General features: G+C 46.2%; 1 protein-coding gene across 1 annotated transcript; it reads left to right on the plus strand.

Moving 5' to 3' along the window:
* The first annotated feature begins 29 nt into the window (after window positions 1–29).
* sox10 (SRY-box transcription factor 10) lies at window positions 30–22,843 on the plus strand. The gene is made up of 4 exons (XM_020519973.2): window positions 30–212; window positions 440–830; window positions 17,357–17,613; window positions 20,051–22,843. Exons 2-4 carry the CDS (start codon window positions 445–447, stop codon window positions 20,728–20,730), a joined length of 1,323 nt encoding a protein of 440 aa, XP_020375562.1. The 5' UTR covers window positions 30–212; window positions 440–444; the 3' UTR covers window positions 20,731–22,843.
* The last annotated feature ends 244 nt before the right edge of the window (window positions 22,844–23,087 follow it).

Raw genomic sequence — 23,087 nt, forward strand, 5'->3', positions numbered from 1 at the left:
GGGGGAGGGGGGGAAAAGCAAGGAGCATCCCAGGGCTGAGAGGACAACTCATTCCATCGGATGATGCCCACTGTTTGCTTTTTAATTAAATCTTTCAACACCAAGAGAAAAACAGAACTCACGTTGTAACTCTGGAGGGACCTGCAGAACCTACACAGAAAGTTAGTTGGAATTTCTCAAGCGCTGAAGAGCCGACATTGACAAATCTTAAGGTGCAAAACAAGTTTGACAACTTCCAAAAAAAAACTTTTTCTTCTTCTTCTGTCTGCCCTTCTCTGAGTGTGTGTCTGAAAAAGGAAGGAGTTTGTGTTCCGGGGAATGAATTTTTTTATATAAAGGCGGCAGTAGATTGTGTGTGTGTGTGTGTGTGTGTGTGTGTGTGCTGTTGTTGCTAACCATTAGCGAGCTGTAATCGGGTTTATTTTTTTTTACTTGGAAGGGACCATGTCGGATGATCGGAGCGTGTCAGACGTGGCGAGCTCGGGAGGCTCAGAGAGTGAGTCGGTGGTTTCTCCTGGATCCTCTCTCGCTCCTGATGGAGATGAAAAGTTCCAGGCTGGCACCGAGGAAGGCAGTGGCAAACGGGAGAGCGAGGAGGACAAATTTCCGCTGTGCATCCGAGAAGCGGTGAGCCAAGTGCTGGAAGGTTATGACTGGACCCTAGTGCCCATGCCGGTCCGAGTCAACGGCTCCTCTAAGAATAAGCCTCATGTCAAGAGACCTATGAACGCCTTCATGGTGTGGGCTCAGGCCGCAAGAAGAAAACTGGCAGATCAATACCCACATCTCCACAATGCAGAGCTTAGCAAGACTCTGGGCAAACTCTGGAGGTGAGTTCAAGACACACAAAAAAAATCCCCTAAAGAACTGAGCAAAAAACACCAGAAATTGCTGGAAAAGCTCAGCAGGTCTAGCAGCATCTGTGGAGAGAAATCCGAGCTAACGTTGTGTGTCCGGTGACCCTTCCTCAGAACTGAGGATGCTGGCTTTCAGAAACAAACACAGAACTAGCTGGAAAAGCTCAGCAGGTCTGGCAGCATCTGTGGAGAGAGAGAGAGAGAGAGAGAGAGAGTTAATGATTCAAGTCTGGTATATCTCTCCTGCGGAATTGATCTTTCTTGAGTTGTAACATTCAGAACATTCATACTGGATTTGAAACGTTAACTCTGTTTCTGTCTCCGCTGATGCTGCCAAACCTGTTGAGTTTCTCCAGCAATTTCTGCGTGTGTTTCTGGAGGTGAGTTCTTGAGGGTTAAAACCCCTTTCCCCTTAGAGCATTTCAGATGCCAACACCCTCCAGCCGAATAGAGGGACGGTGGATACGCGACGTGAGCTGTTTGTGCTACTCAGATGCGGATTTTTGCTTAGCGCTTTCTGGGTTTTGTTTTAAATTTTGTTTCCATTGTAAGGCAGGCTGGACAGAGAAACGAAATGCCTTTTGTCAAAGCTCTTCAACCCTGGGTTGAGAGGTGCTAACTTTTCAGCCGGGTTTAGGGGCGACAAAGATTTTGGGAATTGAAAATCGTTTATGGAGATCTGGTCTAATTTAAATAGTGGTTAGTTCAGCCGGATTTTTGTACCAGTCCTTCAGAAGCATTTGCCAGTCATTTTCCATCTAACGCAGACTGCAGATACACCGAAATAGGAACCCACTGTTGCCAGAACTTCCTGCGTTGATTCCAAACTTTTTGGCTGATATTTATTTGCTACTTTTACAGGTTCCAACTGGCTTGTCATTAAGTTAATTACTTCTCAATGAACAGCTAAATTGTACAAAGCAAAGTGAATTTCAATCATTACTTTGTAAATATTGCTGCCTTTGTTTAGTCTGTGAGAATGCATTCAAAATGTTTGCAGACCTTTGTCTTGTTATTCCCAATTGGAAGAAATTCTGAATTGGAATGGGCCAGGGAATTGGGTTCAGAGGGATTTGCAAGGAAAAGCCTTTCCTGAATCTTCAGTGAGGGACAAATGAAAAGTACAAAATATACAAAGAGTGAGGGAGGAGGTGCTGAAAGGCTCAGGTTGACTGAGCGGGGAGAGACAGAATGAACAGAGGGAAGAGGGATTGGGAAAGGAGAAAGGTGGGCAATTACGGGGGGGAAAAAAGGGGTTGGAGTGAGCATGAGAGATGGACTGAGGGAGGAAAAAATCCTCCGACAAATAAAAGGGATAGAGGAAACTGGGCAAGGAATGAGAAGCTTCAAAGAGAGGGAATGGGGAATAGGAACAAAGGATAGACTGGGGCAGATAGTGAACAACATGGAAAAAAGGATGAGTTGTCAGATGGTATGGTCAAGAAATTGGAGAGCAGAGTGAGGCAGAAAAATGGACAAAGTTTGAGGGGGAACGAAGTGTAGACAGGGAAACCTAAAGAAGAAAGGATAACGTTGCCAGTCTGAGAAACAAAGGCATGTCCTTTGATGGGGAGAGACCAGGGAAGGAGGAGTGTAGTGGGGTGGAGGGGGTTGCAGTGGTGAGGACAGAGTTATATTGTCAACAAAGACAATACTAGCAGGAAAGAAAGAAAGAGAGAGAGAGAGAGAGAGAGAGAGAGAGAGGAACTGCCCCCAACCCAACTGTTTCTCTCTGTGCAAATTGCCTGTGAGCTTGCAGTGGGATTGATGGAGTCAACAGCAAATCACCAAATGAGGAACAATCAGATTGCAATGTGTGCTGGAACAGGGGAGACCCTCAGTGGAGTTGGGCAGGAGTCAGAGCGGCTATCCAATAAGAGGGTGTGATGGATCAAGTTGGACTGGCTCCATGGATGTGACTCACTGCTTCAGTACAAAGGAGGTGGAGGCACTTGGGAGGGTGTTATGCTGGGTGTCACATTGATGCCAAGGAGAGGTCCTCACCTTGGAAGTGGGTGTTCCATTGTGGTGATTCGTGGGAGCTGTGCTGGTGAAAAGAGGAGGAACAGGAACACGATGGGTCATTCAGCACCTCCATTCCAGTCAGCCATTGAGGAAGATCATGGCTGCTCCGAACCACCATGGGTTTGCGTGAGGTGCACTGGCAGGAATTTCTGATGATATTGTGTATTGTCCACACTGAGAGAAAGCAAAATGATTGCCACTAGACGAATGAGGAAGCAGCTGAGACCCTGTGCTCTGCAACCCCCACCTCCTGCCAAAACATTCTTGTCAAGGTGACCATGGGCAGCACTCTCACCTGGCAATATTCTGAAATTGAAACACCCCAGAGTGTAAACAGACAGGCAGACACTCCTGGTGTGTTACCGAGGGAGCGCCGCACTGTTGGAGGGTCGGGGCTGAGGGAGCGCCGTGCTGTCAGAGGGTCAGGGCTGAGGGAGCGCTGCACTGTCGGAGGAACAGGTGTACATGAATATTTTGACAGCCATGATATGAAGAGGAGTAGGGGAAATTTCACCCCTACTCCTGTGTCTTGGCCAATAATTATCTTTTTAGTATCAAACTAACACTTAAAAAACATTTTTCTCACTGATGTGTTTGCTGTCGTGAAAATCTGTTTGCTACATTTGAGCCATGACTGCCCTTCAAAAACAATTCATTAGCCATGAGACCCTTTGGAATTTCCTGAGGTTGTAAAGGATGCTATTGAAATGCAATTTGTTGTGTTTCTCACTCATATCGTAATTAAAGAGAATAAAATATTAAACTTCAAACTGGAAAAGAAAGCTGATCAATAAATCAGCAGAAGGTTATCATGTTCTGGTTCAGATGTTCACTTTATCGTCGAGTACTGATCAATCTTCTGTTTCTCCTCTGCTTTGATCAATTGATTTATCCATTATTGTCCTGACTGATATCCCACTGTCTAGCCCCCCACCTCATCCAGGACCCTGCTGCTAGATTTGAACCCTCATCCTCCCATTCACCTATCAGCCTTGGTCTCACTGACTTGCGTGGGCTCCCCAGATCAGACAACGCTCCAACTTTAAGACTCTGAACCTTGTTTACAAATCCCTCCATGGCCTCACCTCCCCCATCCCTTCCCTATTTCTCATCTCATCCAGTGCTCCAACCTTCCCAGATCTTTGTACTCTTCATCATCATGTGTATCCATGACCTGCCCACAAACACCCATCCTTACACTAACTGGGCCTAATGGTGCAGCGGTGTCGTCACTGGGCAAGTAATCCAGAAGCACGGGCTAATGATCTAGGGACATGGGCTCAATTCCCATCACAGCGACCTGCTGTAAACTAAATTCAATTCAGAAAATCTGGAATTTAAAAAAGAAATAGTGAATGTTGTTGATTATTGACCTGATTCATTTAGGGAAGGAAATCTGCCACCCTTGCCCAGTCTGATGTGGAGGTGCCAGTGTTGGACTGGGGTGGACAAAGTCAGAAATCACATGACACCAGGTTATAGTCCAACAGGCTTATTTGAAATCACAAACTTTCGTAGCACTGCTCCTTCAAAGCACTCTGGAAGTTTTTGATTTCAAATGAACCTGTTGGACTATAATCTAGTGTCATGTGACTTCTGACTCACAGCAATGTGGTTGACTCTTAACTGCCCTCTGGGTAATTAGGGATGGGCAATAAATGCCGGTCTAGCCCAGAAGATAAACACCACCCCCCTGACTGAACTTTTTAAAAATTTCTGGTTCACTGATATTCTTTAGAGAAGGAAATCTGCCATACTTACCTGGTCTGGCCTACGTGTGACTCCAGATTCACAGTAACGTGGTTGAATCTTAACTGCGCCCTGAAATGGCCTCAAGACACTTGGATATGATAGTCAAAAATTAGTGAAAATATCCTTCCCCACACCAATTGGGTAACCATACACTTGTGCCATATGGAATGCAGTGGTTCAGGAAGATAGCTCAAAGGCATTTAAGGATGAACAATGAATGTTGGCCCAGACAGTGACACCCACAATTCCCAAAGACAGACAAATAAGAGAAAAATTAACTTCCTGAATTCTGGCGATATTTAAAGTTGGGGAAAGGGGGTTGGGAGTGGTAGGGGTGGAACGGCACGGTTGGGATGAATGGGATGGGGCTGAAAAATAGGATGTTTTCTCGACTACTGGCTCAAATATGCAAACAACGATTTTTTTTTATCTAAAGAAAAGGTTGAAGGGGTTATTTGGGGTGGAATCGGAACAGCTTACCAGCAAAATGTAACTGAGTTTGCAAAAATAAACTCTCGGCTATTTATAACAAGGTGAGTAACTGGCATCCGGTAGGGAGCTGGAGACAGAAATCCAGCTGTCTGTGGTTTCTGATGTTGTTCAGTCACTCTGGAGCTGGTCTTGTAACTCCTGTCCAGGCATGTGGCTATGAGGAGATGAGTGAAACATGGGAAAGGGTTCGGAGAAAGCAGGAGGGCACCAAGGGGCAAAAGAGGATTTTCAGTCTCGTCAATCCAGCAATCATTCCAAAACCCTCTTCCCATCCGTGGATGGAGATGGGATTGATCTGACTAGGACTGTGGGAGGTTGAGTTAATCAGTCATCTGGTTGGGAAATAAACCTTTAATCAGAGGCAGCTTTGGCAAAGATTCTTTAATTGTCGATTAGGCAGAAGGAATAATTTCTTATGCTGTTGTATTTGATGATCAATTGATGTACATCAGGCCAAGAGAACAGCCTTGGTAATGACATACATCAATAAAAGCAAGTTCAATGTCACCTTAAACACCCCCAACATTTCAGGGAGCTTGTAATAATTAATAATAGACATCTGCCCATCAGTTCTAATCTTCAAATCCTCTCTGAGCTCATTCTCAGCTGTAAGTGAATCCAGGAGGAGACCCATGTTATCTCCACACCTGAATTTTCCAAGGCTTTTCTGGTCCGTCTCCCAGTTTCAGAAACTTCAGTCTTTCCCCCATTGTATCCTTACCTTGTACCAACTCCTGGTCATCCATCATTGCCCCCACCCCTTACTCACTGACCTGCATTGGCTCCTGGTCAAGCAACACCTTGATTTTTAAAACTCTTCTCCTTGTGTTCAAATCCTTCCACTGCCTCCTACCTCACAGTCTGAGCTTTTTCAGCCTCTCGACCCTCAGAGCCTCTGAGCCGAAGCTCTGGAATTCTCTTGCAAAACCTCTTCACCTGCCTTTCACTCTCTCTCCAAGATGTTCCTCAGACCTGCATATTTGACTAATCTATTGGTTGTCTGGCCTAGTATCTCCTTCTGGGTCTTGGTTCAGCTTTGTCAGGCTATCATCCTGTTACCTTGGGATGGTTTTCCACACTAAAGCCATGATATAAATGCAAGCCATTGTAGTTGGTGTGGCAGGGTGTCTGGACTTGGCCAGGTGAGCATCACAATTGATCCACTTTTGAGCATTAGTAATTTTTGATAATGATACTGCTGTCTCCCATTCTGTGGAACCTCAAGTGGTGAGGTTGGTGGGATTGGTGCGTGCATTTATACGGGGTGGGGTTGAAAGATTGGAGCAGGCAGCATGATGAAGGTTGGCACTAGGTTTTCCTCTATCAGCATTGCTTGATAGAGGCATGCAGTTAAAAACAGCCTTGTTCCTTTAGCTCCCTGAGAGCAGTGAACTGGAGTACAGGTTACACAGCAATAAATTCTCTTGGCCTTCCCTCACTTTGTGTGCTTTGTGGTTTTTGGATTACAATCAGCCATTCTTGGGATATGGGGGTCACTGACAAAGTTTGCATCTATTATCCTTTGAAAAGGTGTGGATCTTTCCCAGTCCGTTTGGAAGTGTGCTCCTGAAGCATAATTAGGTCTTAGCTGAATGGTCAGCTTGCATTCACTCTTCGTGCTTTTTGTAGATGTTTAAAAAAACTGAGTCATTGCTTGAAGCTAGTTAAGAGTCAGCAAGATGTGAGATTGGAGTCCTATAAACCCCAGTCAAGGTAAAGAATAGCAGGCTTCACTCTCTAAAGGACATCAGTGAACCAGATGCACTTTTATAACCATCTGCTATAGGAAAGATGTTGAGACTAGAAAGCATTCAGAAAAATTTGATGAGAATGTTCCCAGGGTTGGAGGGTCTGAGTTATAGGGAGAGGCTGACTAGGCTGGGGTCATTTTCCCCGGAGCGTCGGAGGTTGAGGGGTGACTTTATAGAGGCTTTTAAAATCATGAGGGACATGGATAGGGTGAATAGCCAATGTCTTTTCCCTGGGTGGTGAGTTCAAAGCTAGAGGGCATAGGTTTAAGGTGAGAGGTGAAAGATATAAAAGGGACAGAGGGTGGTGCGTGTGGAATGAGCTGCCAGTGGAGGCTGGTACAATTACAACATTTAAAAGGCAGTTGGATGGGTACATGAATAGGGAGGGTTTAGAGGAATATAGGCCAAACACTGGGGCAAATGGGACTCGATTAATTTAGAATATCTGGTTGGCATGGACGAGTTGGACCGAAGGGTCTGTTTCCATGCTGTACATCTCTATGACACTTTTTTAGAGTTACTTTTACTAAAACCAATTTTTCCTTTTATGTAAATTTCAAAACTGAATCCAGATTCACAGAAGAAAACTGAAATTGTTGAAGAAACTCAGCAGGTCTTGTAGCATCAGCAGGGAGAGAGAGCATGATTAATGTTTCCAGATTCAGAGTGCCTTGATGGGACGTGAGCTTTTGTTTGCTACGAGCCAGGTGACACAGTCCCTGTACGACTGTCTGTGAGCGTGCACAGGACACTGGGTCACCCTCGTTCTGACTCTGAGCAGGCAGTAAAGGGTTAATGGCCACTATATTATGTTTTGGTTATTTGGATTTGTGAAAAGTTTGCTACAGTGTGGCACAGATTAATTTACAGAGAAACGAAGTGTAGGAGTGAGGGGATGAGAATTCCTGGCCGACTCTGGCTTCAGTTCAGGGTCAGAGATGTGACATTCAGCAAACACCCCCTCCCTCACTCCTCCATAAAACATAACTTTCAAATGGAATCTACTGGCATTTTCTTCTCCCCTCCTGTGAGTGTTGCCAGAGAAATGATGGTATCTAACTCTCTCAGTTCCAACCCCACTGAGTTAATGCCAACTGCAGTAAGAAGCTTCAAACAGCTCTCAATCCACGCTGGCAGCCTCAAGGGGCAACTAGGGATGGTCCAGTTAACGATGGCTATGTCCTGCAAGTGTAGGACTGGTCCAGCTCAGTCAATGTTGAGCAGTGAGGGTTCACCTGGAAAAAGTGGAGGGGACAGGGAGAGATAGATAAAGAGAGAGATAATGGACAGAATGTGAGGACAAGGGGAAATTCCCATACTGCATTCACCAGTGGAAACAGACCGAAGCCAATGTCTTGAAGTAACTCTAACTTTGATCCTTGTATCCATCTGAGTGTTTTTGACAATCCAGATATGCCCTGTTCACATTACACCTGAAGGCAGTTTCTAACATTGGTTTTAAAAACTTTTTTAAAAATCCTGAAAATAGTTTCCTTCCTCCTCTTTCGAAAACACCAACTCCTGCTTTGGCTAATGATCCACAGTGCAATTTTACAGCAAGTAGTGTTCCCTGAGCAGGTACAGAACGGGGTTAGATACAGAGTAAAGCTCCCTCTGCTCTTTTAAATTGAGTGTAAAGCTACTTCGAAATTGTCCCATAAGATACAGAAGCAGAATTAGGCCACTTGGCCAATCAAGTCTGCTCCACCATTTGGTCATAGCTGATATGTTTCTCAACTCCATTCTCTTGCCTTTTCCCTGTAACCCTTAATCTGCTTACCAATCAGGAACCTATCTATCTCTGTCTTAAATACACTCAATGACTTGTCCTCCAGGGCCCCCTGCATTAATGATTTCCACAGATTCACCACCCTCTGGCTGAAGAAATTCCTCCTCATCTTAGTTCTAAAGGGTCGTCCCTTCACCCTGAGGCTGTGCCCTCGAGTCCTAGTCTCTCCTGCTAGTGGAAACATCATCTCCGCGTCCATTCTATCCTGGCCTCTGAGTAAATTTCAATTGGATCACCTCATATCCTACAAAACTCTAAGTACAGACGAGCGTCCTCAACTGCTGTTCATATGACGAGCCCTTCATCCCTGGGCTCAGTCTTGTACACTTCATCTGGACTCCAAGACCAGCTTATCCTTCCTCATATATGGAGCCCAAAACTGCACTCACCATTCTAAATACAGCCTGACCAGAGCCTTTTATAGCCTCAACAGTACGTCTCTGCTCTTGGACTCTAGCCCTCTTGAAATGAATGCATTTACCTTCCTAACTGCTAACTGAATCTGCAATGTTAGCATTAAGCGAATCCTGAACCAGAATTCCCAAGTCCTTCTGTGCTTCAGATTTCCAAAGCCTTTCCCCATTTAGAAAATAGTCTACGCCTCTAATCTTCCCCACGTGGTATTGTATCTGCCACTTCTTTGCCTGCTCTCCTGGCCTGCCCAAGTCCTTCAGCAGCCTCCACTCTTCCTCAACACTACCTGTCCCTCCACCTACCTCTGTGACATCTGCAAAGTTAGCAACAATGCCCTCAGTTCCTTCATCCAGATTGTTAATGTATAATATCCCCATCAAACACTCCCAGGACAGGGACAGCACAGGGATAGGCACAGAGTGAAGCTTCTACTCTGTTCCCCTTGTGTGATCTGGTGTAAAACCCAGTTGGCTAACACACCTGCGCAGCATTTTATTGCAAATATAAATTATTTGAAATGAATGTTGATGAACCTTGAGTGTCTGGAAAGACTATATACCACGACCTTTGCAGGTCTTCACAACACCACCTCTAGACAAACTGCACTATTGAGGGAGCGCCACGCTGTCGGAGGGTCAGTGCCGAGGGAGCGCTGCAGTTTTGTTGCTGGTAGATAGAAAACGAGGATGAGGGGTAACCTATTGCACTTGTGGAAGGGGAAGGATTTGGGTGAGGACAGAAGTGCAGGAAATAGGTTGGACATGGCTGAGGCCCACTTATAGAAGTTTCCCCATCACCGAAGTTAAACCAACTGGTTGGCAATTCCTGGGCTTGTCATTCCTTCTGCAAAGTGTAGTGTTTGCAATTTTCCAGTCTAAACCAACCACTTGTCAGACAGCTGGTGTGGGGGCAATATGGGATAAAGTTTAGAATTTTTATAACTTATTGTCATTGAATTAAGGGATTAATTGATCCCATTGACTAGAAAATAAAGAAAGGGAGAGGAGGATTCACAATTCACTGCTCCAGGGAAATCAGGAGAGGAATAAACAATTGATTTTTGAGTTCCAAAATCAGAGTCTTGGAGATCTACAGCACGGAAACAGACCCGTCAGTCCAACTCGTCCATACTGACCAGATATCCTAAATTAATCTAGTCCCATTTGCCAGCATTTGGCCCATATCTCTCTAAATCCTTCCTATTCATATACCCATCCAGATGCCTTTTAAATGTTGTAATTGTACCAGCCTCCTCCACTTCCTCTGGCAGCTCGGTCCACACATGCACCACCCTCTGCGTGAACAAGTTGCCCCTTAGATCCCTGTCAAATCTTTCTCCTCCCACCTTAAACCTATGCCCTCTTGTTTTGGACTCCCCACCCTGGGGGAAAGACTTTGGCTATTCACCCTATCCACGTCCCTCATGATTTTAAAAGCCTCTATAAGGTCACGTCTCAGCCTCCAATGCTCCAGGGAAAATAGCCCCAGCCTATTCAGCCTCTCCCTATAGCTCAAACCCTCCAAACCCTGGCAATATTCTTGTAAATCTTTTCTGAATGCTTTCAAGCTTCACAACATCTTTCCTCTAGCAAGCAGACCAGAATTGAATGCAGTATTCCAAAAGTGGCCAACCAATGTCCTGTACAGCTGCCATGACCTCCCAACTCCTACTCCATGCACTGACAAATAAGGGCAAGCATACCAAACATTGCCTTCGCTATTTTGTGTACCTGCAACTCTGCTTTCAAGGAACTATGAACATGTACTCCAAGGTCTCTTTGGTTTCTGTCTTAAATCGTTGATTATTTTTAATTCGTTGATTATTATTCTCCCATGAGAGGAAACATCCTCTCCCTGTCCACTGGGTAAGGACCTCTCAGATCTTAGATGTTTGAATCAAGTCACCCCCTTCGTTTCTCATCCAGGCCTAGCCTGTCCAACCCTTCCTCATAAGATAAAGCCCGTCAACCCAGGTATCAGCCCAGTAAACTGTATCTGAACTGTTTCCAATGTATTTTGATCCTTCCTTAATTAAGGTGACCAATTCTGTACATAATACTCCAGATGGGCATTACTCTGGGGCATTCTAGTCAAGCTTGTAGCATTATGTAGCTCAGAAGCTTACTATCTGGCCCATTCTACATTCTTCTCCCCAATCCACCCCTCCTCTGAATCACAGGAATGCCATACTGCAGAAGGAGGCCATTTCACCCATGTTTGTGCTGGCCCTATCCATAAACCTGTAGAATATTTCCACCTGCAAGCATCACTTTCCTGAACAAGATATTCAAACAAGTTTGGATTCAAATAGAGATAGGTGTGGATCGACAGGCCAAATGGCCTCCTTCAACTCTGTCAATCTGAGAGATATGCAATTGCCTTTGAAAGTTCTGACCTGGGAACCGGTGATGATCTGTAGCTCCAAGTGTGAGAGCCAGCTGAACAGTCTGTTTCTGGAAAGCATTGCATTAAGATAGGTTTTTTCTGTCTGAGAGTTTCATTGAGACTTACAGACAGAAAAAATGTAAGTCAGCCTCAGGGTGGAGAGGCTCGACTACAGGACGCAGGCAGGAGCTGGAGAAATGTCCTGCCTTCCACACATCAACATGAGACGCTGTGGATCCCATATCTCTCACTTTATTACTTCACATCTAAAGTGTAGACAGGGGAATGTGGAAATGAATTAACCAGAGCATGTGGCTAGGGACAGTCACTATTGTATAATCAGAGTCCTGAAGGCAGTCATTGTGTCTGTTTGTGCTTTCAAACAGTGGTGTGCATTCTTTGATCTTCTCAGCTGTTTTTGTTTATTCCCCTGTACCTTACCTGATGCTCAAAGATCCGTCCAACTCACTTACAATTTCCTGTCATTTTATTAATAAGACCATAAGATATAGGAGTAAAGTTGGCTATTTGGCCCATCGAGTCTGCTTCACCACTCGATCATGGTCAATATATTTCTCATGCCATTCTCCTGCCTTCTCCCTGTAACCCTTGTCCCCCTTACTAATCAAAAACCAATCTATCTCTGTTTTAAAGCATTCCAAATCCCTACTGCTCTCCAAGTGACAAACATTTCTCCTTGTCTCCCATTGAGAGGTTTTACTAAATGATTTTGACTCTATGACCTCCATTTATTGGCTCACTCGCCAGAGACATTAGTGTCTCTCTCTCTCTCTCTCTCTGTCTGTCTCTGTCTCTCCTGTCAAAACCATTTGTCATCTCTAAAACTGAGTTCACTTCTAGCCTTCCTCCATTCTGAAGAAAACAGTTTGAACTTTCCCATGTCATCCTCAACACAGGCCCGTCTTCCCCAGGGTCACCCCCCTCCATAACCATTCCTGTATCTTTGGAGCTTCTCTGGGTGAGTGAAATCCAGCTGAGGACTAACAAGTGATTTAGAAAGTGCCAGCATAATTTTTTTCTTTTTTCAGCACCTTGTGTTGTTCTTAAAAGAACAGGGAAGGACTTGCATCCCTATAGCTCCTGGCACAACCTCTGGACATCCGAAAGCAATTTCCAGCCAATGTTGCTATGTATACAATAATGAGTGTTTTTCCAATTTGGGGTTTCTCTGTTTCCTCCCCACTCCTTGTGACAGCAGACCTTTCAGCTGCATCCTGCAGAGAGAGAGAGAGAGAGAGAGAGAGGGGGATGGACGGGGGTGCACTGTGTGACACCAGTCAATGTACAGCTATCTCCCTGAGGGGGAGAGAGGGGACTGAGAGACAGTAGTCAGTGTATAGACATCTCCCAGAGGGAGGGAGGGAGGTGCAGGGGTTCTGAGAGACTCCAGTCAGTGTACAGATATCTCCCTGAGAGACACCAACCTTTGTCTCTATTCAAAGCTTTTTAATGATTGGTTTAAGTGTGTATGAAGTACTGTTGAAAGGTGTCTTGAAGTACTTAATAGCCTGTAAAGGACTTTCTGAAGTGTGTTGTAATGCAGGAAATGCAGCTGCAGATTAGTTTGCAGTAAGCTCTGCGATACTGAGCAGACCGCCTGAATTGGTGAGGTTAGTTGGTTTGGAGAGTGGGGTGAAGTCCCTAGGGCAGACTGTTCCTTGGTTCGATACTTTGTCTGAAATGTTATGCCTCTGACAGTGCAGCACTCATTTGGTGCTACACAGAGAGAGGCTTCCTCGGAGGACTTGAGGCCCAGTGAGCAGTGAGCTACCCTCAGTCTGGGTCACAGTTGTCACTGACTTCTCTCCTGCCTTGTGTCTTGGTCTTGCCCAAGGCCCATGTTAGAAATGGGAATCGAAAAGGCTGGTACTTGGTATCCCTGGCTCCAAGCCCCTTTTCATCTCTCTTTCAAACAGGGTGTTAGCCCTAATTATCTCGCATCCTCATATGGGGGCACTGCAGTCTGAATCTTTACTTGCAGGCTGGCAGACAGATGGGAGCTCAGGAATGTAGTTTGGGAAAACTGTCGGGATTATCGAATGATGCATCACAGAATGAGTCCATTCAGCCCTTTGTGTCTGTGCTGGTTCTTTGAAGGCCCGAACTAATTAGTCCAATGTCTGTTAGCTAGATGACTAGTTCTTTTTTATTCATTCACCAGATATGAGCATCGCTGGGCATTTATTGCCCATCCCTAATTGCCCAGAGGGCAATTAAAGAGTGAACCACGTTGCTGTGGGTCTGGAGTGACATGTAATCCAGACCAGGTAAGGGTGGCAATTTCCTTCCCTAAAAGGCATTAGTGAACCAGATGGGTTTTTCCATTAATCAGCAATGGAGTCATGATTGTCATTAGACTCTTTAATTCTAGATTTTTTTATTGAATTCAAATTCCACCATCTGCCATTATGGGATTTGAATCCAGGTCCCAGAACATTACCTGGATCTCTGGATTAACAGTCCAGCGATAATGACACTAGGCCATCGCCTCCCCAACTCTAATGCAGAGTGATACCAACAGTATGGGTTCAATTCTCACACCGACTGAAGTTACCATGGAGGACTCTCCTCAATCTCTCCTCTTGCCTGACATGATGACACTCTGGCTAAGCTACCATCAGTCACAGAGTCATACAGCACAAAATAGGCCCTTTAGCCAAACTCATTCATGCCAACCAGGTTTCCCAAACTGAACTAGTCCCATTTACCTACATTTGGCCCAGATCCTTCTAAACCTTTCCTATTCACGTATCTGTCTAAATATCTTTTAAATCTTGTAACTGTACCTGCATCTACCACTTCCGCTGGCAGCTCGTACTGTACACACACCACCCTCTGTGCGAGAAAGTTGCTCCTCAGATCCCTTTTAAATATTTCCCCTCTCACCTTAAAACTATGCCCTCTAGTTTTGGACTCCCTTACCCTGGGGAAAAGACCTTGGCTATTCACCTTATCTGTGCCTGCCATGATTTTAACAACCTCTATGAAGTTACTCCTCAGCCTCCTATTCTCCAAGCTAAATAGTCCCAATCTATTCAGCCTCTCCTTATAACTCAAACTTTCCAGTCTCGGCAACATCCTCGTAAATCTTTTCTGCACCCTTTCCAGGTTAACAATACCCTTCCTATAGCAGGGCGACCAGAATTGTACACCATACTCCAAATGTGACTTGACCAATGTCCTGTACAGGCATAACATGACATCCCAACTTTTATACTCGATGCACTGACCAATGAAGGCAAGTATGCCAAATGCCTACTTCACCACCCTGTCTACCTGTGGTGCCACTCATTTCTGCCTAATGAGAGCAGCTGTGGTCTGGTAAGACTATGGTGACATTACCTCACTCCATTGCCCTGTGTATCGTCTTCCTGCAAGTCATTGTTCAATTCCCTTTTGAAAGTTCCTGGTGAATCACCCTGAACCATCCTTTCAGGCAGCGTATTCCAGCCACCAATAATTCACTGTAAATACAGGGTCCTCTCTCTCTGCCCACCTCCCCAGCTGCTCTGGCTGTTTTGCCAATCCCTTCAATTACCCACCTTCCTGCCACAGGAAACACCTTCTGTTTATTTACTGCCGTTAAAGCACTTGTAATCTTCTCAACCTCCCAACAATCTCCTTTTAACTTTAAATGCAAACTACTGTGGATGCTGGAAATCTGAAGTAAACACAAAGTGCTAGAGAAACTCAGCAGGTCTGACAGTATTTGCTGAGAGAGAAAGTGTGTCAAATATGACACTTCTTCAAATACTTTGTTCTCCTTTGATCAGAGAAGGTTAGAGTTAGTCATACAGCACAGAAACAGACCCATCAGTCCAAACAGTCCATGCCAAATATAATCCCAAACCAAACTTGTCCCACCTACCTGCTCCTGGCCCATATTCCTCAAAACCTTTCCTATTCATGTACCTATCCAAATGTCTTTTAAATGTTGTAACTGTATCCATCACCTCCTCAGGAAGTTCATTCTACATGCGAACCACCCTCTGTATAAAAAGAAATTGCCCCTCATGTCGTCTTTTAAATCTCTCCTCTCACCCTCAAAATGTGGCCCTAGTATTGAAACTCCCCATCCTAGGGAATAGATACCAACCATTCACATTATCTATACCCGTCATGATTTTATAAACCTCTATAAGGTCACCCCTCAACTTCCCACACTCCAGTGGGGAAAAAAAAAGTCCCAGCCTATCCAGCCTTTCTTTATAATTCAAACCTTTCATACCCAGCAACTTCCTGGTAAATCTCTTCTGAATCCTCTCCAGCTTGATAATATCCAAAATTCCAAAACATTTTCAGATTCTCCACATCATTACAGCAAATTAAATTCTCCCCTCCATTTGATCTGACTGTTTTGACACCATCACCTTGATAACTTATGATCTCTACCTTAATTAGTACAGTTTTGTATTACTGTATAGTCTTGGATTACTTGTTACTTTGGTTAGACCCTCGGCATGCAACTCTAATACCCCTCATGTTATTCTAGTCGTTTGGTTTTTCTTCACCATCTTATTAACTTTTTAGAAATGATCTCTCTGCCTCAGTTAATCAGATTATAGGTCATCACTTCGCTTGTTATTCAGCTGTTGATACTTGACTCTCACTGTCTGACACTTTCGATCATCTGGAGAGACTTATTATTCAACCTGTCAACACTTCACCCATGCCATTCATATGATCTTTTCTTCTCTGCTATAAATTCTGTGCCTATGTGCCTGTCTGCACTTCATCTGATGAGGGGGCAGCACCATGAAAGCTTGCGATTTCAAATAAACCTGTTGGACTATAACCTGGTGCCTTGTGACTGCTGACCTTGTCCACCCCAGTCCGACACCGGCACCTCGAGATTAAGGCATTTGCAAAGGCAGCCAAACCCCTGAAGCGGTTCAAGGTGGCTCACCATCACCTACTTAAGACTTTCAATAAATGCTGACCCCAGGCAGTGATGCCCACATCCCGTGAGTGAATATAAAAAAGGTGGCACAAGAATATGGCGCTACCAGTGAACACTCTGTTGCCCCTCACCATTAGAAGCAGCATTGTGAGTAATTTTCAAAAAGGAACTGGGAGGGAGCCCATTGGAAAGGAGTCACAGTTTATGGTGTAGACTATTTAGGACTAAGATGAGGAGAAATGTCTTTGTGCAGAGAGTGGGGAGCCTTGGAATTCAGTGTCACAGACAGCAGTTCATAGAATCTCCACAGTGTGGAAGCAGGCTACTTGGCCCAACAATTCCACACTGACCCTCCAAAAAGCATCCCACCCTGACCCCCACCACCCCTCCCCCCCCCCCCACCCCCCACCCTATCTCTGTGTAATCCTGCTTTCCCCATAGCTAACCCACCTAAACCTGCTATTTCCCATGGCCAATCCACCTTAACCTGCAAATGTTTGGGCTGTGGGAGGAAACCGGAGCACCTGGAGGAAACCCACACAGACACGGGGAGAACGTGCAAACTCCACACAGACAGTCGCCCGAGGGTGGGATTGAGCCTGAGTCCCTGGTGTTGAGACAGAAGTGCTAACCACTGAGCCACCTTACCAGCCCAGTTGATGGCAAAACATTGAATGTTTTCAAGAGGGAGTTATAGTTCTATGGGCTAAAGGGATCACAGGATATGGGGAGAACACAGGACAGGGGACAGAGTTGGATGATGAGCCATGATCATAGTCAATGACAGAATAGGCTCAAAGGGTTGAGTAGCCTACTCCTATATTTCTAGAAGTGTAGAGTGAATTGAAAGTTCTTTCAAAGATCCAGCAGAGCTCAATGGGCTGAGTGGCCTGCGTGCGCTCTGACTGATTGTGCGGAGTCCGGTTGGGAACACAGTTTGAAAGGTGTTAGGGTCTGGTCTCTGTTGCAGGTTACTGAATGAGAACGACAAGCGGCCGTTTGTGGAGGAGGCGGAGAGGCTACGGTCGCAGCATAAGAAGGACCATCCTGACTACAAATACCAGCCGCGTCGGCGCAAGAACATGAAGCCAGGCCAGGCAGAGTCTGAGGGTCACACTGACGATGGCCACCTCTCCGCTGGGCAGCCTCACTACAAGGCTGTGCCTCAGGACCGTGGGCGTGGTGCGGGAGCTTCCCCGCTCTCGGAGGGGCACGGAGAGCACACAGGTGAGCTCATGCGGGGTTTAAACCCTACTACACACCCCCTTCGCCCCTCTCCCTCCCAATCCACCACCAGGGCCATACTCTGACCTCCCACTCTCAAATTCCTCAGACATTCACAACTAAGATGAGTTTGCCTGTTCTCGGAGATTGGAGAAGGTGGGCTTCATGAGGATTTGGGGAATGTGGGACAGTGAAGTTCATCTTTTGAGGCTTTACTGCCCATGCACCAGTAACCTGACCAGCTCTGTAATCCTACCCCAGCACTGTCAGAGAATCATACAGTCTTGCAGCACAGAAAAAGACCCTTCAATCCAACCAGTCCATGCTGACCACTAAACTAAACTGTCCCACCTTCCTGCTCCTGGCCCATATCCCTCCAAACATTTCTTATTCATGTACTTATCTAAATGTCTTTTAAATATTGTCACTATACCCATCTCTACCACTTCATCTGACATTTCTTTCCACACATGAACCACTCTCTAGGCAAAAAAATTGCTCCTCATGCCTTTTTTTAAATCTTTCTGCCCTCACCTCAAAATATGCCCTATAGTCTTGAAATCCCCACCCTAAGGAAAAGACACCTGCCATTCACTTATCTATATCCCTCATGATTTTATAAGTCTCTATAACGTCACCCCTTTACCTCCTATGCTTCAGTGAAAAAATGTCCCAGTCCATCCAGCCTCTCCTTAGAACTCAAACCTCCCATACCCGGCAACATCCTGGTAAACCCATCTAGTTCACTAATGTCCTTTAGGGAAGGAAACTGCCAGCCTTGCCTGGTCTGGCCTACGTGTGACTCCAGATCCACAGCAACATGGTTGACTCTTAACTGCCCTCTGGGCAATTAGGGATGGGCAATAAATGCTGGCCTGGCCAGCAATGCCCTCATCCCATGAATGAATAAAGGAGAAAAAAAATCCTGGTAAATCTTTGCTGAACCCTCTCCAGTATAATAACACCCTTCCTGTAACAGGGCAACCAGAATTGCGCACAGTATTCCACAAGAGGCCTCAACAATATCCTCAACATGACATTCCAACTCCTATACTCAAAGGTCTGAGCCAGCTGGGCCATTCTTCACCCCATGCCCATCTGTACTGCCAGCTGATCCAGCCTTCACTCTCCTCCCTCCAGGTCTCATGGTCCTGAGGCCATTCCCTCCTCCCCCTGCAAAGTAACCCTCCATGCCAGTACTCTCAGGGGCAAGATGGAAGGAGGCACTGACCCCTTGTACCTGACCAAGCGCCCCCAGAGCTGTTGCTAACCCTGCAGTGTGAGGGCACCGACAATGCTGTTGGGGGAAGGAGTTCCAGGATTGTGTCCTAGTGATGGAATGGAGATATATTTCCACATCCAGATGGAGTGTGCCAAGGCAGGGAATTTTGAGTGTCTCATATCAGTACTTTCTAAACTTTCCTACAATCACCATGAATCTTCATTGCCTCTTGCCTGTGGCTCCAATATCCCTTGTATAACACGTTGGTCCAAGCTGGGGTCAGTCAAGCTGGGATTGTGAGCTAATCCTTGGCATTGACTCACCATTTCCCTGTGTATGTATTCTGTGTTTGGATATAGTGAGAACCCCAGCTCTTATTTCAACAAGCTGTATCTGTGCTTCTGTGATTTGTACCCGACCCCCTCTGGTCCCCCAGTCCAGTGAAACACAACCATGTGTTTCTGTCCTTTGGGAGGCCTGGATAGAGTGGACGTGAGATGATGTTTCCACTTCCAAGAGAGACTAGGACCCAAGGGCAAAGCCTCAGGGTGAAGGGACGACCCTTTAGAACTGAGATGAGGAGGAATTTCTTCAGCCAGAGGGTAGTGTTTCTGTGGAACTCCTTACCACAGAGGGCTGTGGAGGCCAAGTCATTGAGTGTCTTTTGAACAGAGATAAGTTCTTGATTACAGTCATAGAGATGTACAGCACAGAAACAGACCCTTGGGTCCAACTCATCTGCTCCAACCAGATATCCTAAATCAATCTAGTCCCATTTGGCCCATATCCCTCTAAACTCTTCCTATTCTTGTTACCTATCCAGATGCCTTTTAAGTGTTGTAAATAGTAAAGGGATCAAGGGTTGTGGGGAGAAGGCAGGAGAATGGGGTTGAGAAATATATCAGTCATGACAGAACAGCGAAGCAGACTCGATGGGCCAGATGGCCTAATTCTGCTTCTATGTCTTATGGGTTTTTCAATCCTATAGAAATACTTATGGCGGCTTTACTCTGAAATTGCCCATTCTGCGTTGAAGGTGGCACATCAACATGGTGCCACTGAAACTGCACTGGCCACATATTTGCCCACCCTGCTGCCTCTAAACCCCCAACCCGAAGTTTTGATGAAGGTGAGAACCCTCTGTTCCGATGTCTGACCGTTCTTTCGTCTGTTTTTCTTTCCCCACCGGCCCTTCCCGTTTTTACCCCTCGTGTTTAGGCCAGAACCACGGGCCCCCGACACCTCCCACCACCCCGAAGACGGAGATCCAGCCGGGGAAAGCGGAGGGCAAGCGAGATGGGCGCCCGCTGGTGGAAGGGGGTAAACCGCACATCGACTTTGGCAATATGGACATCGGGGAGCTGAGTCACGATGTCATCTCCAACATGGAAACCTTTGACGTCCATGAGTTTGACCAGTACCTGCCCCCCAATGGGCACCCAGGTCATGGCCAAAGCCTGGCAGGAGGGGCGTATGTTGGGAATTACGGGCTAGGGGGCAGTTCCTGGATTGCCAAGCAGCACGGTGGAGCTGGTACCCCCTGTTCCTCGGCATCCGAGTCCAAAGCTCAAATCAAGACGGAGCAAGTTCACCCGAGTCACTACACAGAGCTACAGCACTCCTCGGCCCAGATAACATACACCTCACTGAGCCTCCCACACTATGGCTCTGCTTTCCCCACCATCACCAGGTCCCAGTTTGACTACCCTGAGCACCAACCTTCCGGATCCTACTACAACCCCTCTAGCCAGGCATCCGGACTCTACACCGCCTTCTCCTACATGGGCCCATCTCAGCGGCCACTCTACCCGTCTATCAGCGACCCGTCCTCGGTGCCTCAGTCTCGCAGCCCCACTCACTGGGAGCAGCCGATCTACACAACGCTCACTCGACCATAGGATCTCTCCCTCTGTCTCTCTCTCTGAACCTACTGTGCCCTCACACACACACAGACACACACACACACCCACACATCAACCCCCACGCAGCAGCCCCCATCCCCTCTCCCTACACACCGCACCATCATCCCCCAACCTCCCCACACCGCCAAGTCCCAAAGCCCCACATCCCACCCCTCACCCATCAAGGACCCAGTGGGACTTGCTTGGTTTTGTTTGAGAAAGAAATAGAAAAACAATCTCTGGCCATTGTGGAGCCTGAGTGTTCCCATGTGTCAGGGTGGGAAAGCACTGATGGTATGGAAGCTTCTCACCTTCAGACTCTGGCCTGGACTGAGGAGGGGAGCTGCTGAGGTTCCAGACTTAAAGCTGCACCAAACCATCTGAGACACAACGCTAAAGCAGAGTGGGTCGCTGAGAGGCGAAAGGTTCTCCAGTCAATCTCGCTGGGTCCTGAAATGCCAGGGATTCTGTGACCCAACAAGTGACCATTTTATAGTTGAGAACTGGAGTTACTCAACACATTGTAAACTCTGACATCATTCACGTGGGCCTTTGACTGAGATCTACTCTCTCAGAAACCATTCTGAAGAAGCAGAACTGTAAAAGACTGTCAATTTAAAATGAGCGGGATTCTAGTTCGAAAGTAACGTGAGCCTGTGACTGCCAGTGTCCTCTTCTTCGTGTCATAATTGTTAAAAGTGGCTTATCTTCAGTCGCCAGTAACATTTTCTTTATTTTGTTTTAACTTGCCTAGCCCTGTTAGGCTGTGGTTAGCTTTAGCCAGGGCTAACCTTTTGGAGCTGTTGCTAACATTCTAGGTGCGACCAGATAGCTACACAATAAAATGTGGAGGGAGGGTTGGAGTGGGGAGTCAGTGGAGGGGCTTGGTGGTAGAGGAGGAAACAGGAGAGAAGGACAGAAAAGCTTGCATTTCTGTAGTGCCTTTCATGGGCTTCCCGTAGCCCTCCACAGCCTTTTCTCAAAGTGTCACCGCTGCTGTAAACGTAGAAGCTTGGCAGTCAATTTGTGCACAGAAGATCCCAAGAAACAGCCACTGACCCCAGATGGTCTGTTTTCTTTCTCATAAGCGTTATTTGAAGGACGAGTGGCTGGTCCCAGGAGCACTGGGGAAAAGTTTCCCTCCCTGCTCGTTTTGAAATGGTGGTCACTGGGAAAAGAAAGATTGATGAAGAAGTGGGAAGTTTCAGGGGTTTTTTTTTTCTGGTTTCTAAGAGATCCCCTTTGTGTTTTAATTTTATGTTTGCTCTGTGCCAAACTCCTGCATGCACCAAAATGGGGTTTGTTATAGGAGTCGGTGGGGATCTGATTCCTCAGTCAATCCATTAGCTGGATTCTTGCCAGCAATTACTTGTCAACAAAGAGATGACTTTTAAACCCTTCTCAAATATTTAACAGAAATGTACAATGAGTTACTGCTCATGTCGAGTAGCTTCACCTCTCTAAGGGTTAGCCCTTTTACCCCCAACGTTAGGCCCAGGTCAGAGTTGCTAACCCTCCCGGATTGTCCTGGGAAATGTTGATGGAACTCCCTCTGTCAGACAAACTGGCTGCTAAAAAGGAAAATGATTATTATTTCAGCAAAGATTGGAGATGGGCCATTAGCGGGAGCCTGGGGAGGAGGTGACAAACCTGACCATTGAGAAGTAGCCATTCAAAGTAATGAGCACACTGTTTGCTTTCTGATTGGCTGACAGCAGGTAGGGCACCATGGGGTTGGAGACCCAACTGAAGGAGACAGTCTGGGCACCTGGAGGATGAGGTGATGATGTCTCTAGGGAAGTGTTGAGGGACCCTAGTGGCCTAATGGATTGGGCCTCAGGCTGTAGGCCTGTTTCGCTCCTGAGTTAGGCCTGAAGCAGGCAGAGACAAGATCTCAAACTCAACTTCTGTCACCATTCCAAAACAGCAATGACCACAGTCTCAGATGTAGGAGACTGAATAATGCATTGAGTGGACATCCTTAGAGCACTTCTTAATTTATTCAACCCTCACTTCTTGTATCTGCATATACCAGTGGGGCTGTGATGTGACTGGATCAATCACCCTGAGGTCTATGTTAAAGACAAGGAATTAAAATCATACTATGGCAGAATTTGAAGGAAAAAGCTCAGATTTGTAAAGGTGACTGTGAATCTATTTAATTTTCAGGAAAATCGATCCCTTCGGCAACTTTGACCTCATTTACTCCATCAAAACCCCTCACGCCTCAACTTTAACCCTGTGTGTCCAAGGAGAACAATCCAGCTTCTTCACTCACTCCATGTAATAGGAGTCCTTCATCCTACAGTAGAGTAGTGATGAATCAGGCCAGTCTAGGCCCTTGTTAGTGAGCT

This window comes from Rhincodon typus, chromosome 37 (genome assembly GCF_021869965.1).
Source record: "Rhincodon typus isolate 14 chromosome 37, sRhiTyp1.1, whole genome shotgun sequence".
Lineage (NCBI taxonomy): Eukaryota > Metazoa > Chordata > Chondrichthyes > Orectolobiformes > Rhincodontidae > Rhincodon > Rhincodon typus.

What these genes read in the sequence shown, in the direction of transcription:
- sox10 (XM_020519973.2), top strand. Translation starts at nt 445, where the DNA reads ATGTCGGATGATCGGAGCGTGTCAGACGTGGCGAGCTCGGGAGGCTCA. An exon ending in ACTCTGGGCAAACTCTGGAG is followed by an intron (nt 831 to 17,356) that starts GTGAGTTCAAGA and finishes TCTCTGTTGCAG; the next exon opens with GTTACTGAATGAGAACGACA. An exon ending in GGGGCACGGAGAGCACACAG is followed by an intron (nt 17,614 to 20,050) that starts GTGAGCTCATGC and finishes CCTCGTGTTTAG; the next exon opens with GCCAGAACCACGGGCCCCCG.